The sequence below is a fragment of the Bombus impatiens genome, unplaced genomic scaffold, assembly GCF_000188095.3.
Source record: "Bombus impatiens unplaced genomic scaffold, BIMP_2.2 scf_0027, whole genome shotgun sequence".
Lineage (NCBI taxonomy): Eukaryota > Metazoa > Arthropoda > Insecta > Hymenoptera > Apidae > Bombus > Bombus impatiens.
In genome coordinates this window covers 746,333-759,484 of record NT_176446.1, presented here as the reverse complement: position 1 = coordinate 759,484, position 13,152 = coordinate 746,333, and the positions used below count along the sequence as shown (strand labels likewise).

At 35.0% G+C, this 13,152-nt stretch overlaps 1 protein-coding gene across 8 annotated transcripts in view; it reads left to right on the top strand.

Moving 5' to 3' along the window:
- Window positions 1-13,152, top strand: part of LOC100745445 (potassium voltage-gated channel subfamily H member 6) — a 144,219-nt gene that overhangs the window by 124,434 nt on the left and 6,633 nt on the right. For 3 of the 8 annotated variants that reach the window (XM_024367865.2, XM_024367859.2, XM_012386410.3), the window contains 11 exons: window positions 6,470-6,624; window positions 7,058-7,178; window positions 7,334-7,454; window positions 7,540-7,849; window positions 7,995-8,331; window positions 8,689-8,873; window positions 8,962-9,086; window positions 11,036-11,131; window positions 11,498-11,638; window positions 12,102-12,426; window positions 12,943-13,020. In XM_024367865.2, the coding sequence (XP_024223633.1) occupies window positions 6,470-6,624; window positions 7,058-7,178; window positions 7,334-7,454; window positions 7,540-7,849; window positions 7,995-8,331; window positions 8,689-8,873; window positions 8,962-9,086; window positions 11,036-11,131; window positions 11,498-11,638; window positions 12,102-12,426; window positions 12,943-13,020 (1,994 nt within the window). The remainder of the gene's footprint in view (window positions 1-6,469; window positions 6,625-7,057; window positions 7,179-7,333; window positions 7,455-7,539; window positions 7,850-7,994; window positions 8,332-8,688; window positions 8,874-8,961; window positions 9,087-11,035; window positions 11,132-11,497; window positions 11,639-12,101; window positions 12,427-12,942; window positions 13,021-13,152) is intronic. The other 5 variants (XM_024367872.2, XM_024367883.2, XM_024367878.1 and 2 more) reach the window with 4 other exon arrangements.

Genomic DNA, 13,152 nt, shown 5'->3' with positions numbered 1-13,152 from the left:
CACAATATCGAGAAAAACTTTAGTAAAACTATAGGGTAAACAAATATTTAGTTAAAATATCAAATATCTCATCATATCGAAAATATTGCAAATGTGAAACTTCAAGCGTTTAATTATGGATGTCATATTCAATATTATCTGTTCAATCTTTTTCTCCGAACTATTTGATGTATCATTGTCATGTATCGTGTAGATTATCAAGTATTATATTAAGTACTATAATGAGTTGTTTTAACTATTATTCTGTAACTGCACCTTTTAATCAAATTTGTGCTTCGGGGTTGCAGAATTATCCGTGCTTACTTATAAGTGTTTCGACCATCCCTTAATGTAACGATGTGAAAGAAACAGTGTCGAAATAGAAATGATAGCTCGTAAAGAATAATCCCAAAGAAAATCGATCTCTCGCAGTCAAATCGATTGTTCCAAAATTCACTGATATCAATAAACGGCCACACGATACACATGGTTTAGAGTACTCTTGTCAGTACTTTTACGTATAACCGTATAATGACGTACATACAATGGTTCACGAAAGTATATGACGCTCTACCATACGATAGTAAATTTTTATATCTATACAAAGGATTTCGAAATTCTGTTACCACTATAACGAGGTACGGGTATCATGATTATATTGGTGAAACTTGAAATCAATCTGGAAACGTATAGAGAAGTTATAAAATGTTTATTGCAAATATATATTAATAAAAAATAGCTATGTTAAGCGTATGATAAATGTTAAATATGGTGCCACTAAATATTGAAGTTTATTTATCTAACGAATAATTGACTGTCTAAGTACTTTTATGGTCTCTACAGAATATACACTTGCAAATATTTTCTAACTTCTATATACATTTCCAGGTTTGTTTCAAATTTTACCAGTATGATTATGATAGTCCTGTCTCCTTATATGTAATATTAATTAGAATACATTCATAAGGTTTCTGCAAGTGTTCTAACACTTTTGTGATGTGCTGAATAATTGTTCAGTTCTTCTAGGATACCAAAATATAACCAAATACATGCTCGTCTTTTGATCAAATCGTAACTGAGAATCGTGATTTACCCCTAGACCATGTAGCATAGTCTAAAAAGAAATACAAAGTAATAAATTAAAGATAGACAGTTTCTAAGAAAAAAAAATCACACGTATACGGAATACACGCACATATACATGAATAAAATGATATATAATACATACACAAACGCATAGAAACACGCGAAAGACGCAGAGGATCACACAGTAACACAACGAACACACCCCGAAACCGAAAGATTTTTCAGCGGGATTTTGTAACGATCGTATGTAAGCTTTTGGCGTTTTTTCTCTCTGGATTATCCATTAATCAATTCTCTCTGTTGATCTTCTATTTTTACGTTGTCGAGCTTTTCTCTACCATTTTTATTAATTGCGCTTCTGTTGCAAGCTACATAAAGAAAGTCGTACAAGCCCGGCCTAATATGATAATTTTTGTGTGTATACGTATTATTACCATTTAAAGTAATTTCCTCATTCGATGTTCTTAACAAATCTGTTTTGTATTTTACGCTTTTAATACAAAAAAGACGAGAACTCATATTCCTTGTTGTATCATGTTTTATTATAATTGTACATCTGGATATTTTTTGTACACGATAAATGATCATGTGTGTTTTCTATCGCTTGAACGCTTCGTCTTCTTTCTACTTACGTATAATATGCCTTGTATAACGATCAGCGGGTTGCTAGGAGATATTTACACGGCAAGATGTAGAAATCTTTCCTTTCTCTTTGGCTGCTGGCTCTTGGTTGATCACCGTATATTCGAAGGTTTTTGTATTTAAATTTATTTCATCCAATACCATATACTGATGGAAGTATCAGTCTTTCAATAGTCAAATTTTTGTTAAATTGTTAATTACGTTTTTTAATATAATATCAATTTCTTCACATCATCCAGGTTTAATTAATATCCAACTTCTCGATAAAGAAATCTTATTTTTATAAATTTATTTATTACAAGAAGATAGCATAAATAATTAAAAATTTCAAAGAAAATTTGAGAAAATAGTGTATATAATAATGGTCATTCTCTTATGCATTTGATCAATATGGTTTCTGAGCGACCCACATGTGGATCATATCGTAAAGTTTCGTGGAAGCTTGTAATATTGGAATCTAAAGGGAATTAAGTCTATGAATTGACTATTAATCATGATATCGTATATTGACTTTAACGAATTCCCATATTAATAAATCTGTTGCACTTCTAATAACTACCAAATTAAAGTTATAAATTGTATAATACTCAAATTATCCGAATTATGATAGATTATCGAATCCTCAAATTAACAAAGGATTGCTGAAGTGTTAAAATACTAAATTCTCAAGTTAACAGATGTATGAAATTTTAAAATGCCGAATCTAGAAATTATTGAATAACTAAACTTTTAAATATCAAAGTTTTTAGAAATGCCACATTCTATTCAGAAATTATCAATTGTTTAGATGACTCAAACAATCGTATCTTACTATAATCATAAACCTCCATACACTATCCAAGCCATTAGCCGTCTATCCTTTAACGACTGCAAACATACTATCGATCATTCAGATATTTGATTACCCAACGTTATTCCAACAATTCAAGGTACTAATTATTCGACAATAGTTTATCTGGAAGTCAGCAAGCATCCACGACGTTGAAGTCGTTTCAGAAGTGAGATAAGATCGCGTTAGGCAATAAGATGGAACACGTTGTGTATTCGAAGCTTCCACGATGCTTCCTTTGATGCACCGGTTCGCGTGTACATCGTAATAACATTTCTCGTATTATCAATCGTTGCTATCAAACGTCCTCGGATATTCTTGGTAATCCCGAGGCCGGATAAAAGACGGCCAACTTTCTCATCTCTGGCCGATATATCGCTTAGCTCGTCCCAGGCCATAAATCGCGACCGAGTCTTCAAAGCACCGTGGCCATCCAAGCAAAACCAGAGATAATAACGTTTTAAAAATATCGCGTTGCCATCCATCATTCTGTTTCCGTTCGACCGAAACTCTAGTATGATTGTGGCACGAGCATGACGATTTTTCGATCGCTTATAAAAGAAAGGAAAAAATGAGGAAATGATTCGAAGGATGTACAGAATGATTTTTATACATTGTCTTTTTGGCTAAATTGTTTGAATATAATTTACAGGTGAAAATTTTAAAGAGATAGATGGTATATAGTGAAAGTCTATTTACCTGAATTTTTGGAGAAACAAATATTTGTAAAGCATAGTTTGTGCAATACGAGTCTATCGATTGTACTATGACGTTTTATGTAATCGAAGTATATTGATTCTACTGTTTAAGATATTTATATCGTAATATTTGTATTTGTAAAATACTTGCAAATTATTGAAAATACTTGTACTTATTGTCAAAATATTTACGTTTATATGCTGACTGCTGCATGAAGTCTGATATGACAATTTAAGCTTTAATTGTTAATTATAAATCAATCACGACTATGCAATATATAGAAAATAAATATAATCAACCTTCCTATTATTCTATAATACAGAATACATTGCTATACGTGTACATGTTTCAGGCTACGATCGATATTTGCTTCTAACTTTGTAACACAATATTTGCAGCAAAAAAAAAACGTCATTTTGTCTTCACCTGTAGATTATTCTCATACAGTTTGGCACCGATAATGCATATAATAAAAAGTTGGACTAAAAAAATTCAAGATACCCTGTATAATTGCTTCAGAATGCAAATTAATTTGTTTATTACTACATCGATTGAAATAGCGTAACTATCGCCGAGCAACCCGTGCAACCAAGTACCAAGTTCGAGATTACTCGTTAGCAAAGTTATTTAGACGAATGGTTCAGTTTTGGTTGGAGTGTAGTCGACTTTTGCATGATAGAATCGTTAACGAATTATCGTTCGATCGAACGATCTTTTTTCTTCGATGCGGCTAATCGAATCTCGAACCAACGACAGGTAAGAAATTCCATCGAAGAGAAAGCATGAGTATTTACTGAGTCTGTGTTGAGCAGAATGTTTGTAACGATATATGGTTGTGAATGCATAATACTACTTATAACGATCCTTACGACTGACTGTTGGCGATGTTGGATCTTGATCGTGGAAAATGATCAATGATTCGCGATGTCGATCTCGATCAATCGAAATGTTTGGTACATACATTTGTATTGACTGACGCGTATAAGAGAGAAGAGAAAAAGTAAAACAATAATCACAGGTTTCGTATAAATCATCTTTTATGATCATTAATAATAAATAATACAGGAAATACCGATAAGTGGGAAATTTTGTATTGTTACAGACGATTTGAATAATTTCACTGAAATATATTCACTGATATTCGCAATCTTTTAATAATAAAGTTCTAGATCATCGTATTTCCAAATTTAATAATCTAATTTCAGTGCATCGGAAAGTGCTACATTAACTTCGCAAATTGTTAATTATTAATATTATGGTGTATTTAAATTATCAAATTTTCAAATGAACAAATCTATAAATTACCAAATTCCCACCGTATCGAATCCGCAAATTGTTAAATTACTCCCCAAATTGCAAAGGGTATTATGATAAATCTATGAATCGTTAATTAATCACAGTGTCGCCCATAAATAATCGAATTCCCAAATTAGCAAATCCATTAATTACTGAGTTTCCAATGTACCAAATTCCCAGATCAACAGATCTATAAATCACTGAACTTTCAAAGTATCGAATCTCCAAGGTATACTTACTCAAAATACAAAGAATAATCCAAATGGAATAAATGAAGAAGTTTGTCAGCTCTGAAAACTTTGATAGATTAGTTGTAATCATGCAAGATACTTCTCCTATGTTCATTTTGTACATATCTCCTAACTTTCGGTCCGCTTCGCAACCATGGACGAGATATCTCGCCATACAATGTTGTTCATACAATGCACGAAATATCCCACGAGTCGGTTTTTCCGTAATTACAACTTCCGCCTTAATAAAAAAGCATACGGAATATCTCGTCTGTGGTAGCGAAGCGGTTAATGGCATATTAGTGATTTATACGAAACTGTAATTATTTCTTCTGTTATACTCTTCGCTATAACATCGATAACATCCTTATAAAATGTATTCCTTCGCTCCTTGTATTAATCACTATGTGTTTCGAGTGGATATTACAATTAGTAAGTACTATGCCTACCATTTTTGTTGCTTTTTGTCTCTATCATAAGAAATTTACACATAAAGTGGTAAATTCAATTGAACGTAGCTACTTCAATAGTAAAAGTTTACAAAGTTGAGGGTAACCATTTCTGTTGAAATTGCCTTGGGAATGCAATGGACGAGACTATCTGCTCGAAAGTCAGTTGAAATTTCTGCAGTTTCCTTTTTCCTCGCCTCTTTGACACATATAAAAATGCAGGTTCCAATTTCTTTTTGTCTAAATGAAAGATTACATTGAAACGAAGAAAACTTTTTTTTCTTTATTTCGCTCTTTTTTTCTTATGAAGATTAAATATTCCTGAGAAATGAAAAGAGGATATTAAGTATTGCAAAGCTTCTGACTGACCTAAAAGTGACCGACGTCTCGATCGATCGAACTCGAGGACAACAGTCGGCGTACTAGAGATTCCTCGTAAGAACTACGGTTAAACCCATAACTCAGACTGTCAAACTGACTTTGGCGTTGTTGCAACCAAGGGAAGACCGTTCGATAAAAACCTGATTACGTGGAATGCTTATTGTTAGTCTAGAATGTCTGTATATCCAGGCCAGATCAATTATTTATTACGTTTCTATCTAGCGTTACATTTTTTATCGGGTCACTGCATTCAACCAAGATAGTGTATCTAAAATATGAAATATGCAAGCAGACTGCGAATGTTTTTATATTTATGATACATAGAAAATTTATGTATACAAGAATGTATAAAATATACATAGTGGGCAAAATTATAGAAAATATTTGAGTTAAAACAATTGTTATAAATTTAAGGATGCAAAACATAATATACAAAAATATACAAAAAGGGCAAAATAAAATACTTATCGTGATAATTAGTAGCTATATAGGCGAAATAAGAAAGAGTGAAACATTTCTATTTATGTGCTGTATTTTTCAGTGTTCTTCTCAGTCTATGCACAAAATTAATTTATTTACATGATCCCATTGCTTGTAGCAATACGAATTCGTTCTTCAAAAGTGCTATAGAATAAAAATCAAAATTTAATATCCAGCATTAAACGTAATCACGTTTGAAAGAATTGGGTGAAATTCCAAACGCAATCCTATTGAATCGTCCGTAATGAAATTATCATAAAATTGGTATTCTTCGTGGCTGATGTTCGACTGATGGCCAAAGTCAGTTCACTTTAGCTTCCACGGAAAACTCGAGCACAGAACCAAGAGTGTCGTACGGCCGAGCGTGAGATCGACAAAGTGTGACGTGTTCTTTACAGACGACCACCTTGATAGGACTATTGAAGACTGCTCGTCTTCTGCGACTCGTCAGAGTAGCCAGGAAAATCGACAGGTATAGCGAATATGGAGCTGCGGTTTTACTCCTTTTGATGGGCACCTTCGCTCTTAGTGCCCATTGGATGGCGTGTATATGGTGAGTTTCCTGTTAAAAAATTTGAGATATTAATCCTTAAATGTATAGCGTTTCTACTTGATAATATGTCACAAATTTAAAAACGTGTTTAAATGTATTATTATGTCTGAAGACTACAAAAGAAGAACACGATGTGTCGCATTTTTTAGCTTTCATCAATCAATTATTTTTTTTTTATACCTTTTACAATTTTTTTCTAGATATAGTGAAATGTCATTTTATTATTTATGTCATATCAAAATACTTTTTTATTCATAAAATGATATTAAAGTCAGAAGACTGACGTACGTATCACGTTTTTCTTTTCCTTTAAGAGTCGAAGAAAAGAATTTGTGAAAGAAGTTAATTTTGTAGCGAAGGAAATATTATTTCTAAATTTGTAATAGATTCAAATGGAAACAAAATGATAAAAGATAGAATCGTTTTGTTGAAGGTACGCCATAGGAAACGCTGAGAGACCAACGCTGAAGAGCAAAGTCGGTTGGCTCGATATTCTGGCCAACGACACGCATCAGTTTTATTTTCACAACAACACCGGAGGGCCGAGTATAAGGGTGAATAAACTCATCAAACTGTAACTTTTTAACGTCGTTTCGTGGCTAATCTAATGTCACGCGAAACGACCCGAACGCTCGTTTATTATTCTAGAATCGAAAATAGTTCTTCATCAGTCGTTTCAACTAAAGCTCTTACCTCTGTCCATTTTTAGAGCCGCTATATCACAGCACTATATTTCACCTTTAGTAGTTTGACATCAGTGGGCTTTGGAAACGTGGCTCCAAACACGGATGCCGAGAAGATATTTACTATAATCGTTATGCTAATCGGATGTAAGCATCGATCAGAATGATGTAATCGTTTCAATTAGTAACTAATGTACGTACGACGAATTAACTCGGCTATACCTTGTTCCAGCTTTGATGTATGCCAGTATCTTCGGTAACGTCTCAGCGATCATTCAGAGGCTTTACAGCGGTACAGCAAGATACCATACGCAAATGCTTCGAGTTCGAGAGTTCATCAAGTTCCATCAGATCCCTAATCCGCTTCGTCAACGGTTGGAAGAGTACTTTCAACATGCTTGGACGTACACGAACGGAATCGACATGAACAGCGTTCTAAAAGGATTCCCCGAGTGCCTTCAGGCGGACATCTGTCTTCATTTGAATAGAAATCTTTTAAACAACTGTAGAGCCTTCGAGGGTGCCAGTCCTGGTTGTTTAAGGTACGTAAGCTAGATATCTTTTAAAACACTATTAATGTCTTAATTAATGTATGAATATTTTTTCATCAAGGGTATACATATAGCTAGATGTTTAACAAAATGAAAAAATGAATTGATTAATATTTTCTTCTTTTTTTTTAATTAGGGCGTTATCATTAAAATTTAAAACGACACACGCGCCACCCGGTGATACGTTAGTTCATCGAGGAGACGTGTTAACGTCCCTGTACTTCATATCGCGCGGCAGCATAGAGATATTGAAGGGCGACGTTGTGATGGCAATCCTGGCCAAGGACGACATATTCGGGGAGAATCCTTGCATATATCCGACTGTCGGCAAAGCGTCTTGTAACGTGCGTGCGTTGACGTACTGTGACCTGCACAAGATACACAGGGATGATTTACTCGACGTTTTGGCTCTTTATCCGGAGTTCTCCAATCACTTTAGCCAGAATCTCGAGATCACTTTTAATCTGAGAGATGTACGTATTATTTACGTATCCTTTTATTCATAATTGGTAATGGATAAGGGAAGCTTCCCTTTTAAAATGCTTTTTAGTTTAACTCGATATCCCTTATCTATCCTGAGATACTGTAATTTAAATGGAAGATTAATTTTTAATCTTTTATTATGTCCGTCTTTGTCGTAGCTCTTCCCTGACCTAACGCAAACTGCGCACATGTGCGCTGGTCAGTGTCAAACGCCAATTCAGCGTTTGTAATCGCTTTCTAGCGTTTCTATTCTTCTTTATTCGTTAATAATATGTAACATACAAGAACAGAATTTTGTATTTACTTCATGCTTGGAAGAGTTAATGAAATTTCGTGTTAATTTACAGGAGGAACAGGCTGGTGTTGATCCAATATCAGCAAGGTTTCCCGTCAGTACTCCAACGGACGTCGATGTCGACGCTAGGAGATTCGCTTTCCGTCCACCAAGATACCGTCGAGGACCCGGTGGTCCTGGCACCAATCTTATCCCTACTGGTCGACAAGACTCTTTACAGGGTGATCAGGAAGACTAGTAAGAATTTTTCAATCAAAACCACGCAAACGAATAAATGCTTTCTCTCACTCAAACTCACATATTTCTTCGTTGCTACCAAAAACAGCGACAAAGGGAGTGGTCATGGAATTCTGGAGTTCAGTACCGACAAAGCCGGCCAAGACGTGACACCATTGAACCTAGAGTTCGACGAGCCAAAGCAAAGAAGTTCCACATTGAACTCCATAACCGGTGAGAAAAATCGCGTGTATTCGGTCGATCGATTCTCTTTTACTCCATTTTTCCCCATCGGAGTGGAGTAATACTCTTTCTCTGTAACTCTCTCTTTCTCTTGTTTGCCTCTACTTACTGTCTGAGGAATGTTGTTCTCTGCACGATAAATAGAATATTCTTAATACATATTCGAGTAAGGACTTCTGTTACGATTTACTCGGTTTCGAACGTTTGCTATACATGTGGTCGTTGGAAGATCCTTATGATTCAGGAAAGTACTTTTGAATCATTGCTTCGCAAACACCTGCCACATCGATTATCGCTTATCATTTAAAAAGTATATTTTGAGAGATATAGATACTTCTCGGAACGTTGTATATATTTATTGAGAAGCTCAGCTTGCCCCTTTATTCCTTTATTTATCTTATATACTTATTACTCGTTACACGAGTTTGGACCGCTTAGAATCTCCGAAGAGAACCGATTTTGCCGGACCGATTAACAACGTTATTGTGGAAAGGTAATTCCGAATCTTATCTAGCAGAGTGCAGTAATCGCAGTTGCCTCCAACTATACAGTAGTCCTGGAGTGGAAGCGGTGGGATGTGAATTTTTCCTTTTTACTAACACTTGATTGGAAATTGTGCAATTTTCACCCACTTTTTTCACTTGCTTTAATCACGAATAGTAACTGTGTTGAGAGAAAGAAAATTCTGCTGAAAGAGCTTATTAGTATTTTCAAGATCTTTTCCGCTCATTTATCGTTAGTAAATTCATTCTTTTATTAGAAATTCTATGAAATTAATCTGTAAATATGAAAGTTTTAAAGAAACCTTGTGGACGCTGAATTGTTATAGACTGCGAATATTTATGCAAAATACAGTATCGAAACTTAAATAAAACGTAGTACTTTTGATATTTTATATATCTTTACATTTGTAAGTACACATCCTTGTATATTCTCGTCGTAAGTATTCGCAGTCTAGTTATAAAATATTAAAGTAGCAAATTTTTCGTACATCAATTTCACTTTGTATTAGATAAAATCTTGCTAATGAAAAATAGAAACTTTCTTGAAAATTACAAATCTGTCCCCCTTTCCACTTCACGATCGCCAAATTACAGTTTCAATCAGATTCATCTTGATTCAATGGCTACTAGTTCGTGTCTCATAAAGATCTTCATTCCACCATAGACACTTTTTTTTCTAAGATCTCGTCTCTGTAGCATAGATCATTTTATCACGAGCTTTACTCGACCGACATATTTCCTCCTTTCTTTCTACCTTTCCCTCTTTTTCTGTCCGCTAAAACATCCCCTTAGCCCAATCGCTTTGATCGACGTAGTATGATCTGTAATGTGATCTTGAAGTCTCTGAAATTATAATTTTGTAGATATTCATATCACGTATATACATAACAATTTTGTAACCATACAACATTTTTGTATATATTTTAGGGAATTCTCTTGGAATGAAAGTACTCAAAATATAGATTTTTAAGATTTCAAGATCGCCAGTATTATCTTTTTTCCTTCGTTTTACGAAGCGATATTTCTTTTATGATTAATATTTAAGGTAAATAGAATACGATGTGAAATCTAGATTAAAATAAAAAAGAATTATCCTTTTCTTTGATATAAGAGATGAGCTTGACGAGGGAAAATTTTGTAAAATATTTTGCCTTCAAATTATTCTAAAATTATTTTCTAAGGTATTTTTACTTTAAACATTCTAAAATTATATTCTAGAACATTTCTATTTCAGAAAATTCTAAAATCTTAAAAGTCGTATTCTACAATATTTTTATTTAAAACATTTTAGTTTATTTTTATGATCAATCGAGCTCGTCTCATCACATCTCGAGCTAAGCAAATCAGAGGCGTTTGGGTTAAGCGTGCAGCGTTTATAAGCTTTGCGTTTGCATTTGATTCCCGAGTTCGTTAACACCTTGAAACCTGGTTGTTCAGGCATGCTAACCCATCTCAAGCGCAGCATACCGGACCTACGTCAACACAAGATCCATCTTCAACCACTGACGAGTCACGATTACCTTGCCAAGCAGAGTAAGTATCCATTTGGCGGAGTAGACTGGCCAAGTTTTTCTAAATCGTCGCAACGGAACAGACACACAATGTTTATCTCGCAATAATCAGCTGGCGATGAACCAATGCTGAAGAAACTGGGACACAATTGCAATTAAGTCCCTGGAAAATAACATAATTTATACAAGAGTTGTCGACCTCTTTTTTTCTCTCGCTCTTTCTCAGTTTTTTTCTTTCTCTCTTCTTCTGTGGCTCTCTGCCTATCTGTCTCCTCCTTCTGGTTCCCTTCTTTTCTTTGGAGATAAGAGGCACTTTTAGAGATTAGGAAGGTTCGTGTCTGACTTCCCGGATCGTGGTACTGATACTTCTGTGCCTGGGTTTATCCAGTGACCACGCCGTTGACGAAACCAACACGGAGAAGCTCAGCCGCCGGTGAAAGCTGCCTCAGCCAAAACGCTGTGCATCCAACCTCGACGACATCCAGTCATTATACCACGCCATCGCCACCGCAACATCCACAATCTCATGGTGCGTGGAATTGTGTTTCCATGTTTCATTCCCCGTCGTTTGTGTATTGTATCACGATCGAATGTTGCCACCTTTGCTCGTGAATCATATGTGTTTGTCGTGTACGTGAGGAGACTTATCCGAAAATTGCTGAGAAATGAAAAATAGATATTGAAGAGGTCGCATAAAAAGGTGCCCCTTAAACCAAATTGAAATTTTATCTATGAATCTCGAAATATTAAATTTATCATCGAGACATTTACATCGCACCAATATATACGAACTTTTTACATATAAATGCAGATGACACTTTTACAAAATTCTTCGAAACGTAAGACAGACAAATATTTGAATTAAAAATTGAATTTTAAAAAGGTACCGAATTAATAGGTACACGCCTAACATCAATTAAAACTATTTTGAGATGAAAATTTCTCAAGTTACAGTTGAACAGATTTTTTTATCCGATTATTTCTAATTCTAGGTGATTTTCAAAGTGGACCAGGCCGGCCTGTAGAAGAGATAAACGCGAGAATAGACCAACTATCGCGACAAGTGACCTCACTGGAGCATTCTATGGGTGAGGACATCAGATTGATTTTGAATCTGCTACAACAGACGCTCAATTCATCGAGGGAAAGTTCCAGCATCGAGATGATGCCTGGAACCACCTCGGCCGGGCTGTCGAAAAGTAGTAGAGCTCCAGCATTAGTCCAACGATCGGCCAGTGAACCGCAACCGCCGACAGGTCCGCCGTCGAACAATGGAAATGGAAAGCTTCAGCCTAGCACGTCTCACAGTTTGTTTAGGTGAGTGTTGGCGATTCAATTCGGTAAATTAGAAATCCTATCGTTCGCACAGTAACATGGTAAAAAGATTGCTGTCTAATTATTAAAGTGCCTCCAAACTTTGTCGGTATATTACTATATTTAGAAAATGCTTAAAGTTTAGGTTCTTTATTCTTTGTCAATGTCTTTGTGAATATTTGATATCTCAAAACACACCTTATTTTTATCTTAAAATATCAAGGAGTCGCCATCTTTTTCACATGTTACCGTATTGTTTTACTGTTCGTCACAGCAGATGTAACATGTGTCTTCTCTTTCTCTTTTCTATCTTTCTTTGAATTCAAATCGACGTGGTTGGAAACATTCGAAGTCGCGGCATCGATTATCAGGACCGTAGATAAATTGTTCTCTCTTTAAACCATTATTCTCTCTCTCTCTCTCTCTCTCTCTTTCTATCTTCTCTCTTTCTTCTTTTTTTCAAGTAGAAACTGATTCTGTTTTTCCTAGGAAGTAATCGATATTTTTATTCTTGGAAAGCTTTCTTTCGAAATCCCTGGATCAGTTGCATTTGATTTCGACGTCTTTTATTTTGGAAAGGTTGGACAAGTTCCGAAGGTGACCATACTCTCTCATACTCTTCTTTGAAACCCTTTTTTTGCGAGCAGTGTCGCGCAAGTAGAACCGAGGCAGGAGTATCATAATTATATTAATGCAAAACATCAAGATAAAGATAAAAATTTGCATAAA